This window comes from Rousettus aegyptiacus, unplaced genomic scaffold, assembly GCF_014176215.1.
Source record: "Rousettus aegyptiacus isolate mRouAeg1 unplaced genomic scaffold, mRouAeg1.p scaffold_m13_p_1, whole genome shotgun sequence".
NCBI lineage: Eukaryota > Metazoa > Chordata > Mammalia > Chiroptera > Pteropodidae > Rousettus > Rousettus aegyptiacus.
Genome location: NW_023416284.1, coordinates 88,032,984 through 88,050,203, shown reverse-complemented (window position 1 = coordinate 88,050,203; position 17,220 = coordinate 88,032,984). Strand labels below are relative to the sequence as shown.

General features: G+C 39.6%; 1 protein-coding gene across 5 annotated transcripts; it reads right to left on the bottom strand.

The window, feature by feature from the left end:
* On the bottom strand, window positions 1–16,023 carry MOG (myelin oligodendrocyte glycoprotein). 5 transcript variants are annotated; one of them, XM_016120669.2, is made up of 8 exons: window positions 15,777–16,023; window positions 14,427–14,774; window positions 10,304–10,417; window positions 2,774–2,794; window positions 2,405–2,425; window positions 1,653–1,769; window positions 1,276–1,354; window positions 1–917 (listed from the first exon to the last, which is right to left on the bottom strand). In XM_016120669.2, the coding sequence occupies exons 1-7, from the start codon at window positions 15,856–15,858 to the stop codon at window positions 1,311–1,313; spliced, it is 747 nt and encodes a 248-aa protein (XP_015976155.1). In that variant the 5' UTR covers window positions 15,859–16,023; the 3' UTR covers window positions 1–917; window positions 1,276–1,310. The 5 variants fall into 5 exon arrangements, with proteins under 5 accessions (XP_015976155.1, XP_015976156.1, XP_015976158.1 ...); XM_016120670.2 differs by having other exon boundaries at window positions 1,334–1,354; XM_016120668.2 differs by lacking the exon at window positions 1–917 and having other exon boundaries at window positions 940–1,354.
* Between the last annotated feature and the right edge of the window lie 1,197 nt (window positions 16,024–17,220).

The window sequence follows — 17,220 nt, the reverse complement described above, 5'->3', positions numbered from 1 at the left end:
TGTTTGGTTTTCCTAAGGACTGACCGACCTCCAGGGTAAGGGGCACGGGGAGGGTAGAGGAATAGAGGTGAGGGGATAATGAAGGAAATGCAGAAAGGAAAAAGGACAAGAAGTGGCGCATGGAAACTTGTATTATCACCTAGCTTGTTTCTTTGTGTCTGATAAACCATCAGGTGTCATTGTTGAATAAACAGCGGATGCTCTGATAGGTATGAAAACAGGAGAAAAATGATGGGGGAAGGGAAAGAGTCTTTGGGACCCATTTGTACAAGCCATGGAAGTAAAACAAGCATTTTGAAGGAGGTGCGTGGCCCAATTTGCATCCTTTACTTCCCTAGCTCCTTGGTAGGCTGCCAGGGCAAGATGTAGCTCTGGCCATTATTCTATGGGTTTCTCCCCATGTCCTCACTTTGCAGCTTACTTAGCTCTCTGATGTTTTGGACTCATCTTGTTCCTTCTCTTCCACCTCAGTTCTGTCCATTGGAGCTGAGGTCTTGGAAAAAGCAACCACCTTTTGCAAAGTTGGCATGCTGTAGTTTGCACCGAGGAGGTTCCTGGTCTTCAGTTCATGGCAGAGACCCTCCTGTACCTTACTCTCCAGCACAGGTTTCCTCTCATGAAGAGCACCTGCCTGGTTGTAGCCAGAGAGGGCTTCCAGATGGAGGATGGAGTTGGAAAGATTTAGGCAGCAAAAATGGGGAAAGGAAAGAGCTGGGAAAAGGTAGATGACAGAAGAAGAGAAATCAATTCTACTTGGAATTTAGAGCATTTCTGGAAGTACAAATTGGAATGTCCCCACAGTAAAGAGGCCACTGTGAGTGTGGAACTTGACTGCAACATCCCTAAGGACAGGTCCTTGGACCAAGCAGGTTCTTCTCCACTTCTGCCAAGGTGCAACACCACTCAGAAAGGGTTTCCTAGAAATAGAAGAAAATAACTTGAAAAATCTGCCAGTAGTTTCTGTCATGAAACCACTAATCCAGGGAGAGGAAAAGCCCTCTAGTTTCATCCGGTCTCCATGTCTGACTCAGTAGATGGTCTTGGAGGCGAGGTAGCTGCTATAAGGGAATGGGAAAGGAGGCCCTCCTGAGTGGGATTTTTGCTGAGGAACACTGAAAGTGGAGCAAATCAGGTAGCAGGTGGGAGTGCCCCCAGCTTCCTTCCCTGCCACCCTGTAAAACTGGCCAAAGTGGCTTCTGCTTCACAGGATTTCTCCCTCTACCCATGCAGTCTAGCCCCTCCTTTCCTCTGAGATTTCCATCCTTCAATACTCCCCTCTTTCTCTTGCTGCTTCCCTGGTATTTTGTTCTCTACTTAGAAGAAGAAAACTTACTTAGCTCTTCAAGAAATTGTCCTGAAAACAAAGAGAAATAGGTGATTGATGGAAGCTGACTAGCTCCCTCCCCACATCTTCCCTGTGCAGATTCACAGGGACCCCCCACCCCTCTTTTCACTAAGGTGTCCCTCGAATCCCAGTAAGTGGTTCTTTTCATGACTTCTCTGAGGAGCCTGGGTTTGGCCACAGGGGACAGAGGAAGAAGGAAATCCTGGCTCTCTGAATCAGGAGCCCTGATTCATCTTTTTGTTTCCCATTCAGGACTGACTGGGTAACCCACTGATGGGTGGTCCCGTTTGCTGCCCCACCACTGCACCTGCTAGTCTTCTATGTAGCCAGTTGTAGCAGATGATCAGGGCCACCAGGGGTCCGAGAACTGGCACGATTACGAACAGGGTTATCTTCCAGCAAGGCACCCTCAGAAAGTGAGGATCTGAATTGTTCACCACAGAACAAACAGGATTAACAGTGTTCCCCCTTATACCCAACCACCCCTCTCCATATAGGTTTTTTTTTTTTAACATGTTGCAGAAATCTCAAAATATTGCTTATGTTTATCCATATTTTGAAATGACAAGTTATTAGACCCGAACAACATCTTAGTGGAGCTTGGTGTCTTCACTCTTCCTCCAAGAAGCCTTCCCAGATTAATCATGTATAGTTACTCATTCTGTACCTATGAAAATACCACTACATGAGTTCAGTTAATAATACATATGTACTTTGTTCTTCAGTTACTTCATGTGTATGTATCACCTCCCCAACTAGATATCAAGTATTTGTGCAAAGGATCTGTCTACCTCCCCTTTGTATTTCCTGAAAAGAGAAATATTGTGCATACAGTGCTTGTAATGAGTTAACAGGTTAAGCTTTTAGTTTAGTGCCTGACACATAAAATTGTATGTTTGTTTGCTATTATCTTACCAGTCCTAGATGTAAATTACTTATTTAAAGAAACAAAAAGAAGGAGGAGAGCAATCAGAAACAAGGGGTTCTTACTTCCTCAGGTAACTGGAAATGAGTGAAACATCAAACTGACCTGGGAGTGCTGGGTATCCCAGCACTTACCAAAAGTCCTGTGGAGATTCTCTGAAAGAGGAACAAACAGAGAGGGACTTAATAGACACTCAAAGGGAGATACTTTCTCCTCTTAATTTTTGTTATATATCACTTAAAATTGTTTCTAGTCTTGACACAGTGACACACGATGGAGAGAGGGAAGCTGTAGAATTTCGTGCCTACCCTGGCTGGCATCAGGGAAGAGGAATAAGATTTTCTACAATTCTTGGCTGCTTTGGGAGTTTTAAAGAGTAAATTTCCTGCCTGAAGGGAGCACAGGGTATTGGGATAAAGGCAGATTGTCTGGGAAAATGACTATTTGGTTATGCTAAAAGACCAGAAGGGAGGGATTGAGGAGGAAAGGTGCCTGGAACTCACCTATCTCTGCTCGAAGTTTTCCTAAAATAGAAAAAGTCAACATTTTTAGTTCCTGCTCTGGCATTAGGTGGGCCCCTTTCACACCCAGTGCCCTGAGCCTTTGTGCAGGCTGTTACTGCCCAGCCCAGGAGATCCTTTTGGTGGGAAGGGCACTGAATTTGGAGTCAGGAGTTAAGGCTCTTTCCCTGGCTGTTGTCTGGATTAAATATTGGGGTAAAGAATGTGGAGAGCCTTTGTAGATAGCAATGCCCCAAACCAACCAGGTTTTATTATTATCTTCCCCACTGTTCTTTGCTCCTTTTCTAGGTGGTTCTCAGTTCACCTTGCTGCTCCACCCTGCTGGGTTGTCACTTTGTAAATATAAAGCCACTCCCATCTGAATGAGGAAGGGAGGAGCTAAACATTTAGTTGAGCAGCTACTTTGTGAGGGGCTCTGTACTAGGCACTTTACATAACATTATCCCCTTTAATCCTCTCTTACAATTTAGGAGGAAGGGTGTTATCTCTACTTGACAGGTGAGGCAACTGAGGCTTGGAGAGTTCAAGTCAGCGCCTGAGCGGGGGATTCAAACCTGGGCTGTCTACCTCTTTGATCAGGTTCTTTCTGCTCAGCGATGTGGATAGGACTTATTCATGTGGGAAGGGTAGATAACTGAGTTTCTGGGATGAATTCAAGGGGAGAAAAAAAAAAAGACCCCATTGTTGATCCTACCAACATTCCCCCTCACATAGACCAAGTTTTCCTTGCTGCTTTATGCTCTTAGGAGGAAGAGGGGGAAGAGAAGAATTAAGGTCCTGAGTGCTTTGGTTTTGAGAAGAACACTTGGCGGGAGGAGAAAACTCAGAATGGAAACCCTGGGCACAAAAGAGGAGCTTTATCAGCAGCTGAATCTGAGTCCTTAGTGTTGAATAGAAAAGAAAGAGGGAGGAAGACGTCAGAAACATGGCAGAGTGAGAAACGTCCCTGGATCTCTCCCCTTGAAATAACAATAAGCTGAACATCTAAAACTCAACAACAAAAAAAACACCTAAACTGCACAAAAGCACGTCTGAGCATGGGATCTGCACATAAGAGCTACCACAGGTCAGAACCCTGGGAATAGGGTGGTGGACTGGGAGAAATAAGGCTTGCAGCTGCTGGAGCTTCCAGTAAGGAAAGGGGAAGTGGGAGGGGATAGGGTGCGGCGACTTCCTTGAATAGCCATGCCTGGGGAAGCTGCGAGTTCCATGCAGCCTGTGGCAGAGCCCAGTCATCAGGACAGAAAGCAGAGAAGCAAGGACGGCAGAAAAACAGGGACTGCAGAAAAACAGGGACTGCAGAGAAACAACAGTTGATTTTTACCAGACACGATTGCAAAGCTGAGGCTAAGCTGCAGACCCCATCCCCTAACCCAGAGGACCCCTCCCTCCATACCCTCTGAGAAGGAATGCTGTAGAGACCTAGGGGAATCTGAGCAAACGCTACTGACAAGAACTGAGACTAAGGGTAGCGAGTGTGATCAAACATATATAAGGAAAAAAAAGAGACATTATTAAGACTTTGTATCTATAAAGCAGAGATTCAAGAGGCTTATACACCACTTACTGGAAACCAAAAGAAAAACCCCTTCTTTGCAACAAGCTAGGGAATATTATAGAATAAATCTTCTTTCTAGAAAAAAATCAGAAAACACTTCCATTATTGCCCACCTGGGGGTGGAGAAATATTAAATGCCATGAACAACCAAGGTGACAAGCATCTCAGAAAGAAGAGAAAAATTTCCAGAAAATAAGCTTACAGACATAGAAATATGCGACTTAGATGACAGAGAATTTAGAATTGTACTTATGAAAAAAAACTCAATGAGACCTAAAACGAATCATATTAACAATTTCAAAACTTGAAAAAACACCTAGATGAGCAGAATGAGTTCTTTAGCAAGGAGATCGAAATCCTCAAAAAGAACTGAATAGACCTTCTGGCTATAAAGAGCACACTACAAGAGCTGAAAAATGAAATAACAAGCTTAGAGAGTAGAGTCGACCAAATGGAGGAAAGGATCAGTGATATCGACAACAGAAATCTAGAAATAAATCAGAAGGAAGAAGTGAGAAACTGAGGATGAAAAATAATGAAACAGAAATACAAGAACTAGCTGACGCCTTCACGAGAGAAAACATAAGAATAATGAGCATTCTCAAGTTGAGGAAAAGGAGCAGGGATTAGAAAGCATTTTTGGACGAATAGTTTATGAAAATTTCCCAAATCTAAGGAATGAGCTGGAACTTGGAATTCAAGAAGTCAATAGAACACCCAATTATCTAAACCCCAAAAAAGCCTTCACCAAGACACATTGTGTTAAAATTATCAAAAATCAACGCAAAGAAAGACTTCTCAAAGCAGCCAGAGAAAAGAAGACTGTAGTCTATAAAGGAAAACCTTTGAACTTCTCAGCACAAACCTTACAAGCCAGAAAGGAGTGGAATCGAATATTCAAATGATTAAATGAAAGGAACTACCAGCCAATATTAATGTATCCAGCTAAGCTCTCATTTAGATATGAAGGAGAAATAAAGACTTTTCCAGACATGCAAAAATTAAAGGAATTCTCCACTATGAGGCCTAGACTACAGGAAATGCTGAAAGAGGACTGCAGACCTAAAACAAAATGACCAAAAAAATCCCCCAAAACCATAATTAGGAGTAAGGTGACTAGCAGGCTGATAGAAGCAGAGGAGTGCAACTCTGCTAGGAACAAGGCATTGTAAACTTGAAAATTAGAAGAGATATGCTGTACCAAGATAATAATGAATGTTAGCATACATAGGGGAAAATTGTGACAACAATGACTAAAAAGGAGTAGATTCAAAGATCCAAGTTCGCAAAGGGGAAATAAGGCATGCACAGAAGAAAAGGGATGACTGTATATATATAACTATCCTTTACAAATTCATAATGGTAACCACACATCAAAGATTCAGAACTGAAGTATATAACATAAGACAAGAGAGACCAGAGGGAAAACCCACAAAACCCAACCAAAATAAAGAAAACAGAAACACAAGGACAAGGAAGCAATGGAAACACTGAGCTACCAAAAATCGAAAGATAAAATGGCTATAAGAAGACCTCATACTTCAATAACCACTCTAAATGTAAATGGATCGAACTCACCAATAAAAAGGCAGAGTTGCATATTGGATCAAAAAACAAAACTCAACCATATGCTGCCTCCAAAAGACACATCTCAGTTCCAGAAACAAATTTAGACTCAAAGTGAAAAGATGGGCAATGCTATTTCAAGCAAATGACATTCAGAGAAAAGTGGGAGTAGCAGTACTAATATCAGATGAAATAGACTTCAAAATCAAAAAGGTAAAGAAAGATACTAAGAGACACTTCATAATGATAAAGGAAATCATGTACCAAGAAGACATAACATTTGTTAATATCTATGCTCCCAATCAGGGACTCCCAAAATATATAAAGCAGTTAGTAACAGAACTAAAGGGAGAAACAGACCAAAACACTATCATACTAAAGGATCTAAATACCCCACTGTCAGATATGGACAGATCATCCAAACAGAAAACCTATAATGAAATAACATCTTTAAATGATACATTAGATTGACTGGACATAATTGACATAAACAGAACCTTCACCTCCAAACAGCTGCTTATACATTCTTCTCTAGTACACATGGAACATTCTCAAGGATTGACCACATACTGGGACACAGAGAGAGCCCAAACAAATATAAAAGGGTTGAAATCATACCAACTATATTCTTTGATCATAATGCTTTCAAATTAGAGATCAACTGCACAAAGAAAGAGGGAAGAACCACAAATACATGGAGACTAAACAACATACTACTGAAGAATGACTGGGTCAGAGAAGAAATAAAAAAAGAGATCAAGAGATATATAGAAATGAATGATGATGATAGTACAACGTATCAAAACTTGTGGGACACCGAAAAAGCAGTCATAAGAGAAAAGTTTATATCATTACAGTCTTACCTCCGAAAACAAGAACAAGCCCAAATATGTTTGGGCTAAATGCTTCATCTTAAAAAACTAGAAAAGGAACAAAAAATGAAGCCTAAAGTCAGCAGAAAGAAAGAAATAATCAAAATTAGAGCAGAAACAAATGAAATTGAAAACAAAAAAAAAAACAATAGAAAAATAAATGCAATAAACAGCTGGTTCTTTGAGAAAGTTAATAAAATTAACAAACTCTTGGCTAGACTCACAAAAGAAAAAAGAGAATGAATAAAAAAAAAACAAATATGAAAGAGGGGAAATTACACCAGACACTGCAAAAATACAAAGGATCATACAAGATTACTATGAAAAAGTCTGGAAATTGAAAGGATCATCAAAAAACTACCAAAAAGTAAAAGTCCAGGACCAGATGGCTTCACTAGTGAATTCTACCAAACATTCAAAGAAGATTTAATACCTATTACCCTCAAACTCTTCCAAAAAATCAAAGAGGAGGCAATACTTCCCAAAAAATTTTATGAAGCCAATATCACCTTGATACCGACACCTGGTAAAGATAACACACACACACACATACACACACACAAACCCCTACAAACTGATACCTCTCACAAATACAGATGCAAAAATTCTAAATAAGGTTACTAGCAAACCAAATACAGCAACATGTTAAAAAGATTATAAAAAAATGCCAATGAGATTTTGATGGGGATTGCATTAAATCTGTATAATGCTTTAGGTAATGTGGTCATTTTAACTATGTTGATTCTTCCAATTCAAGAACATGATCGAGTGGCTTCATCCCAGGGGCACGGGGATGGTTCGACATAGGCAAATCAATTAATTTGATATACCACAAAACAAATTAAAAAATAAGAATCATATTATCATATCCATAGATGCAGAAAGCACCTTCGACAAGATACAGCATGCAGTTATGATCTAAAACTTAACAAAATCAGCGTGGAAGGAAAATACCTTAATATAATAAAGGCCATATATGACAAACCCTCAGCCAACATTATACTTAATGGTGAAAAACTAAAAATCTCCCCTCTAAGATCAGGAACAAGGCAAGGCTATCCACTATCGCCACTGTTATTCAATATAACATTGGAGGTCTTAGCGAGTACAATCGGGCAAGAGAAAGATATAAAAGGCATCCAAATAGGAAACAAAGAAGTCAAACTGTCATATTTGTGGATAACATGATTTTCTATATAGAAAACCCTAAAGACTCCACAAGAACACTATTAGAAACAGTAAGCAAATACAGTAAAGTTCCTGGATACAAAATCAATGTTCAAAAATCCATAGCGTTCCTATACTCTAATAACGAAGTGTCAGAAAAAGAAGTGGAAAAAAGAATTCCTTTTGCAATTGCAACAAAAAGAATAAAATATCTAGGAATAAATCTAATGAAACATGTGAAGGACCTATATAATGAAAACTACAAGACCCTGTTAAACGAAGTTGAAGAAGATACAAAGAAATGGAAAGATATTCGGTGTTCTTGGATTGGAAGAATCAACATAGTTAAAATGACCACATTACCTAAAGCATTATACAGATTTAATGCAATCCCCATCAAAATCTCATTGGCACTTTTTTTAAAAAAATAAATAGAACAAAAAATCATCAGATTTGTGTGGAAGCACAAAAGACACCAAATTGCCAAAGCCATCCTGAGAAAAAAGAACGAGGCTGGAGGTATCACTCTGCTCGACTTCAAATTATACTACAAAGCGACAGTAATCAAATGGCATGGTATTGGCAGAAAAACAGACACACGAACCAGTGGAACAGAATCAAGATTCCAGAAGTAAACACACATTTATTTATATGACAAATCATTTTTGATAAAGCAGCTAAATCATACAGTAGAGAAAATAAATCCTCTTCAATAAATGATGCTGGGAAAACTGGAAAGCCATCTGCAAAAGAATGAAACTAGACTGTTACCTATCACCACACACCAGAAGTAACTCAAAATGGATTAAGGACCTGAATATAAGAACTGAAACAAAAAAATGCATAGAAGGAAACATAGAAACTAAACTCAAGGACCTTGGACTTAAAGAGGATTATATGAATTTGACTTCAAAGGCAAGGGAAGTAAAAGGTAAAATCAATTAATGGGACTACATCAAACTAAAAAGCTTCTGCTCAGCAAAAGAATTCATCAACAAGGTAAAGAGAGAAATGGGAAAATATATTTGCAAGCAACGCCTCCGATAAGGGCCTAACATACAAAATGTACAAAAAACTCATACAACTCAATAACAACAACAACAACAACAACAAAAACCAAATGATCCAATCAAAAAAATGGGCAGAGGACCTGAACAAACATTTCTCCCTAGAGGACATACAAATGGCCAACAAATATTTGAAAAGATGCTCAACATTGCTATCTATTAGAGAAATGCAAATCAAAACCACAATGAGATACCATCTCACACCTGTTAGAATAGCTATAATCAACAGGACAAGTAATAACAAATGTAGGAGAGGATGCAGAGAAAAAGGAACCCTCACACACTGCTGGCGGGATTGCAAATTGGTGCAGCCAATATGGAAAACAGTATGGAGGTTCCTCAAAAAACTAAGAATTGATCTACCATATGATCCAGTAATCCTTCTACTGGGTATTTACCCCAAAGGCTTGAAAACTCATATTCGAAAAGTTATTTGCACACCAATGTTCATAGCAGCATTATTCACAGTAGCCTGAACATGGAAGCAACCAAAGTGTCCTACGATAGATGATTGGCTAAAGGAGCTGTGGTACAATGGAATATGCAATGGAATATTACTCAGCCTTAAGAAGAGATGAAATATTGCCATTTGTGACAGCGTGGATGGACCTTGAGATATTCATGCTAAGCAAAATAAGCCAGACAGAAAAAGTTGAAAATCATATGATATCACTTATATGTGGGATATAAACCTAAAAGCAACAAATGGACAGGACAAACAGAGACTCATGGACATGGACAATGGACTAGTGGTACCAGAAGGGAGGGAGGAGAGGAAAAGGGGGAGGTAGACAGGGGAAAAAACAATTTAAATAATTTCCTCAATTAAAAAAAAATTTTTAAAAATGAACAGAAGAAAAGGAGGAAACAGTTTTTGAATACCTATGTGGTAGGGTCTTTTGCTTACAATAGCTTTGACCTGTGTGACTTTGAAGCTCACACTCTTCCAGTTGCACAAAACTGCTAGAGATGGTACAGGGGCCAGAAGGTGGGATTGGGCCTGACCTCTGCCACTTATAAACTGTCAGTTTAAGTAAATCATGAAACCACTTCAGGCCTTAGTTGCCTCCTCTGTAAAATGGGGCTATTACATGTTACCCTACCTCATAGGGAGATGGAAGTTCCCATTATCTATATTAAAGCATTCAGTACCATGTAAAACTTGTCATTATGGAATTCTGAGCCCAGAAGTCACTCAAAAAATAAATGTTAGCTGACTAAGCTTTAAGAAGACTGCTCATTTCAGGGATGGATCCTAAGCTGCCCACCCTCCAGTCTGTACCTCTCAGTCTGTGTTGCAGGCAGAGGAACACAAGGCCCACAGCAATCTGTAGGAGGAGCACAGGCAGGACTGCGATGACAACCAGCACTCCAGGGTTGATCCAGTAGAAGGGATCTGAAACCAGAACCGGCAGGCCCAGCACTGTATCCTCCACTCCCTGCACAGTGCTTGGGGCTCGATAAATCAGGTTGAATAAAGAAATGAATATCACCAAGATTCAAAGAAGATAACAAAATTGACACCTGATCTTAGCCTTGAAGGAATACTGGTTTCTAAGAGGGGCTAGAGGTTTAGGGCAACAGGATTCAAAGTTGTATATTGGGCTAATCTCGGAGAGTTTTGAGAACCAGCTAAGGGACTTAGATCTGATTCTCAAGGCCACAGTGGTACTTTTGCACATTGCAAGCTGAGGAGTACTAAGCTCCGATTTACTGGCTTGGCAACTAGAGAAGACTCCCAGGGAGGTCAGTTAAGAGGCCATGGTAAAGTGAAAGTAAAAAACAACGGGATCCTGAAGCAGGACAGTGGTAGAGGTGTAGGAAGCCAAGGGGTCTGTGAACTTAAATAGGAAAAAAGTACACGTTTAAGTAAACTTTAAACTGGAATTTAGTGTTTCTATTACATTTGTAGACAAAACATGACAATAATATGAACAAAACCTGTGACTTTGCCATCAGTGAAAACCACAAATATTTTCATATCATGTTGAGTTGTAGAAATCTCAAAATATTACTTACATTCATCACTATTTTAAAATCGCACTAATTATCAGGGCCACCCCATATCTTGTTATTTTAATATTTTGGTAACTATTTCAGGACCAAGTTTTATGCATTTAAAACATCTTTCTAAGAAGGATGCATCAACTTCAATAGTCCACTAAAGTGGTGCATAAAACAGAAGGATTAAGAACCCCTTTTCTGGAGCATTTGAGAAAGGAGGATCCACAGAATTTGTTAACTGAGTGAATGTGGAGTGGGTTGGGTAATGAGGGAGGGGATTCCAACTTCTGGTTCCCACCTATTTCCCATTATAGAGTCTGCTCCTTAGTGTCCCCAAGCTCTGCCTGCCTAATTCCCATGTGCCATGCTGTGGGACAAGTCCTTTTCATCTTGTTCTCTGCTTTATGGGGCTATATAAAGGCATTGCCATTAAAGGTAGGGATTAAGTCACAGTAAGCAACATTAAGTGGGTCCAGGAGGGTTTCTTAGGTTTAAATGCAATCACAGAAGAAAATGTAGCAAACTCTACTTTCAAATTCTTATCAGAAGTTAGCTATAGCAACATGATTTAGCAAGTACACACTTTAGTCCTTCTATTTTGCATACCTAGTGTACTTGAACAATCACAAAAAGAATAGACATTAAGAGCTTTCTAATGTAAAATAATAAGAAGTACGTAGCATCACCTATAGAAGCATGCTTGACAAAATAAATCAAACTTAAGTCTGAACGTGCACCTTCAATCTATCAGTTTACAGAAAATGCAGGTTATGGAGCACTGTGTTAAACAACATGGGAATGAAATCAGCAAAACATAGACCATGGGAAACACTACAGAGCAAACACCAACCTGTGGATCTTGTTTGGATCCAATTCAAACAACCCAATTGTAAAAACATACTTATGAAACAATCAGGAAAATTTGAACACAGACTGTTCAAATATTGCTGTTTAATTGAAGAACAAAATTTATTTTGGGATTTTTTTTCTCCCCTTGAATTCATCCCAGAAACTCAGTTATTAATTTTCCCACATGAATAAGGCCTCCTAGCCACATGGCTGAGCAGAAAGAACCTGATCAATGAGTTTGGATCCCAGCTCAGGTGCTGACTTGAACTCTCCAAGCCTCAGTTGCCTCACCTGTTAAGTTGAGATGACAATATTGATGATATTAAGGAATTTTTGTTAATTTTTAAAGATTTCATAATAGTATTGTGGTTATTTTTAAAAGTGTTATTATATTTGAATGATACATTCTTGAGAATTTAGCAATGAAATGATAATGCTGCTAGGATTTGCCTCACTAATTCAGTTACAGAGGGTGATAATGAGTGGTGTCAGTTGAAACAGGTTGTCTTTTGGTCCGTAATTGTTGCAAGTAGTAATAGGTACCTGGAAGCTCATTATTACTATTCTCTCTATTTTGTGTATGTTTTAAAGTTCTGTAATGAAGAGTTTATAAAAAGGATTAGAGACAACTACTAATAAAGTCACAAAAATCACAAGAAAAATATGGGAGACAGCAAAACTCTTTAGAGAAGGTGGAGAGGTAATGACATCTGAAACTTGCAATAATAGTTACTGCATTTCAGTCCTAAATTTGCCTCTGCTCCCCAGCTCCCCAGCCTAGGTGGTCCCTTGTTTAGTTGTGAAACACTCTTTTTATAGACACTTGGGCATGCAGACTATGAGATGGGAGGAAGAGGAGTGTGGAAACCAATCCAAAGTAAAATTTCCTTTCCTGAGGCAAAATTTTTAAGTAACTTTTCTTCCTTCCTTCCTTCCTTCCTTCCTTCCTTCCTTCCTTCCTTCCTTCCTTCCTTCCTTCCTTCCTTCCTTCCTTCTTTCTTCTCTCTCTCTCTCTCTCTCTCTCTCTCTCTCTCTCTCTCTCTCTCTCTCTCTCTTCTTTCTTTCTTCAGTGCGGTTGGGGTAAGGTATACTGGGGAGGTAGTATATTGAGCTAGGAAATTTATTGAATAGGAAGGAGGGAATTCTGCCAACCGGAGATGTCTTCGCTATCAGATTTCTTTGTAGGTAAAAATCTCCCAATAAAAACAGCTGCATGAAGAACATTCTGTGACATACAAAGCTATTTTCATATCCCTGCAATCTGTCTTTAGAAATAGCTCTTTGTTATCCTGCATACAAGGCCTCTTCTGTAACAGTCACCCTCAAGATACAAAAGTGATTGATTGTCTGATGGGTTGTCTGATGTTTTGCTGCAGATGGTGAAAGGGAAAGGACTCTCAGAACATTTTTGTTCTTCAATTAAACAACATTTAACTTTTAAAGCCCTTCATCCACTGCGCCTTGTCCACATCCTAGCCATCCTGGTATGAAACGAACAAAATTTTCAAAGTCATCCATTGCACAAAACATACTGAAACAAAATTCTAGAGAACTGGTGGGAGTTAAATCTAAAGGTGGCATTTCTATGGTTATATTCAGATATTTGTTTGATTTACTTATTCACTTCAACTATGTTTACCAGGAATATATTTTTTAATAATGTTTCCCATATAATAAAACACCACAAACACATTGGATTTGATCAATTTGACTCTTTAGGAATAATCTTCTTGTTTACAACAAATAAATAAAAAGATATTCCAAAGTAAAACAAGAAGGAAAAAATCTACTTGGATATTTTGATTAACTTTCAGGTCATTCATATTCTCTAGTAGCACAAATGAATCAGAAATTGATTATTTTGTATTTTGCTTCCTCCATTTATCATTTTTTTCTATTTTATTTCTTAAAATTTTTTCTTTAACTTTTCTCTATATATACCTCCAAATGTATATATTACATATTTTTATATGAGTGGATAAATATAATCAAATGGATCATTATGATATTTTCTTTTATCTTCTTTGGTTGGATCATACCCCATCCTCTCTCCTCTCCCCTCTTCCTCTAAAGTGAACCATATTAACTTTCTTATAGATCTCTTTTCATTATATATATCTATTTATAATATATATATAATATTCACAAACATAAGGTTTTGTTTTTGTTCTCTACATTGTGTAGCTTGTTTTTATCTCTTGACAATACCTTGTGGAATGCCCCCAAGCCATCTGCTATAGTCCTAAAACAATCTTTTTAGTAGCTGTATAATTTCTTAGTATAGATAACAACATTTATTCAGTCACTTCCCTACTCATGGTCATTGACTTTGATTCTGGGTCCTTTCCCATTCTGAATAATGATGCAACATACATTTGTGAGTATATGTATAAATGCCTCTGTACTGATGTACATACTTCTATGAAATTGATTTCCAGGAGTGAGACATTTGAGTTGAAGGATCTCATCTCAAGTAAGAGAACAATTAAAGTCTCAAAGGGATGTCTTGGCCACCCAACAAATAATACCCAGTATTATATGGCACTACTCACCTTCCACTTTCAATTCCATTGCTACCTCTTCTTGGTAAGAATGATCTCGGAAGAAGCATGTGAACCCTCCTTCATCTGAGAACCTTACTTTCCTGATCCTGAGGGTCACCTTCCCCTCACCAATAGTTTCTTTCAGCAACTCCGTCCGGCCCCGGTATTCAGGTGCCTGCTCTCCATCCTGATCCTTGCCATTTCGGTAGAGATGAACCACCCGAGAGAAGGGCGGCCGGTACCATCCCACCTCCATGCCTGTAGCATTCCTTCCAGGTAATATGCGACATGGCAATTCCACTTCATCCCCCACCAGAGCCCGGATGGGGTGCCCTGGTCCTATTACTCTGAACTGTCCTGTCCAAGACACCAAAGAAAAGAAACATCATCAGAGGGAACCATGAAAAACAAACCAGTCATGGGAAGGGCTGCTTCAAAACAGGAAAGAAAAAAGATACTCTCATTTTAAAGGGAGTTTCGAATAAACATTTTAAATGGCATTCCAGAACCAAGAAAGAGCTCAGTTTTTCTTCTTGAATATTTATATAAATAAAAGTTTCTGGCTATGGAGATATGGTGAGAGCCCTGGACAGAAAATTATGGCATGTGATCATCTGGACAGTCGGTGCTCACCTTTCTGCCAACTGTATCTATCCCTGATTCTTTAGTCCAGCCTTTAGGTTCCACCCTGGAATGTGATCTAGCATCTCGCAGTTAATTCTCCCTTGAGCTTTCCTGTCAGTTCTCTGTCCTTATTCCAACCCTATTCACAAACTCTTCTCCCCTGAGACCTTGTACCCCAGAAGTGGCTCTGTTTTCTTCTTCTCTTCCTCTGTACCTCCAGTCCTCACTACAGCTCCTGGACACTGCCCTGTACATGCTCACAGTTTTTTTTACATGGAATGTGTCTCCTCAGTAAAACTCTGAGATTCTGCAGAACAGAATTTTCAAACATGACAAGATACTACAATCCAACAAACATTGATCAAGATTTAATATGAGATAAGCACTGCATAAGCATGTTATGTAACTCATCTTACTGAATGCCGACAGCAACTCCAAGAGGTTGTTATTATTATATCCTCATGTGATAGGTGAGAAATGAAAGCTAAAAAGATAGGTAAGAATGAGTTCAAGGAAAGCTTGGAGTTAAGGTCATATTATAGAGTTAGGGTTCTATTCTGAAGGCTGTAGGGAGCCACTGAATTTTTCAGAGGAGGGGAACAATGTCAGAACATCTGTGTTTCAGAAAAATAATTTGTATAGCAACTTGAGCATGAATTGAAGGGGGAGAGTCCAGGGAAACTAGCTTTTTCATTTTCAGGATCTCCCTGGGAAAGGAATAAAGATCAATCTTACCTGCATAACTGGAAGACAACTGGAGGAGAAGGAGGAGGCAGGATAGGCAGCTGGGTAGCAAGGAGCTCAAGAAACTTGCCATCTCCACTTTCACTAGGGACAGAAAGCCCCTGCACTAGAGTCAGGTCGAGTGGAAGCCCTCAGGATGCATGTCACCTACCACTGAAAAAGCCTGGAAGGATCTGGGAGGGCAGTGTTCCCAGGTCCTGCCTCCTCCTGGCCATGTTTGCAGCTGTGCTCAGAGGAAGAGCCCCACGTCATTCTTGTCAGGCACTTACACAATAGGGCTACAGACCCGGGGAATGACCAGGGTTTACTTTCCCCACCCCCTCAGAGCTATGGAGCAGAGGCTGCCTGGTACTGGGCCTTCCTCCCCCACTCCCTCCCAGTAACCCAGCCTTTGAAGGGACTTCTAGGATACGACTAGTTGGGATTGAGACCACTTACTCATTGGACCTCAGGAAGAGGCCTATACATGTAATCTGTAAGTTTCCTTCAACCTCTGTCTTGCTGATATTAGCCAAAGGAGAGAGATCATTGCTGGCTTTTAAAAAAGAAAGAACATTTAGATTTGTTTTTTTATTTCTACTGTCTCATAATTGTCATTACCAAGCCATTCTTCTTGATATCTAACTTCTCTTTCTCCTACTGCAAATCCAAACTCCCTTTCTTATGTGTGAATGTGTGATAGGTCACTTGGACTTAGTTAGCTCCTTGCTCCCAAAGAATACATTTAGGTAAGTCATGAGTTTGTTGGCAGAGTGGGGAGGAGAAATTTTCCTCTACCCTCAAGATTCTTCTGGCTAGTCTAATAATCAAATAGACATGAGATAAATTAGCAAGAGAAAAATGACCAAATTTAATTACACACATATGTATGAGAACTCTGCATATGTGAGAGAGTCAGAGATCCCACATGCATGAAAGGAACAGAAAGTTAAAATGAGGTATATATGGCATTCCAAGCTAAGGATGAGGTGAGGTGCCTTTGGGCTTCAAAGAGTCATTGTAGGATGAGGAGAGGAGCAGATGTTTAGTAATTAGAAGTTTGTCCTGTCCTATAGATTGGTAAAAAAAAAATAAGGTTATCTCTGATAATCTGTTATTATGGACATGACCCTAATTCAAATTCTCTAGGTGGTTTAGGCGAAGGCAGAAGTTTCTCTTGAGCCCACAGGGTCTTGGTTGCCTTTAGCTCAAATAATCTGCATCCCTTAGAGGCACATCTTGGGGGTCTGCCACCCCACCCCCCATGTTTTACATTGGGAGTTGATGCCACTTGTGCTTAGAGAGGCAAGCACAAGTGGCATCATAAGAGGAAAGGATTATTAGCAAGGTCAGCAGCTATCAGTCATTACAGCCAATAAGGACAAAGCCAGCAACCAAGACATGTCTCTCCAGCCTTGGCATCGCTTCGTGATTTCCTCAGTGTTATAGGGGAAAG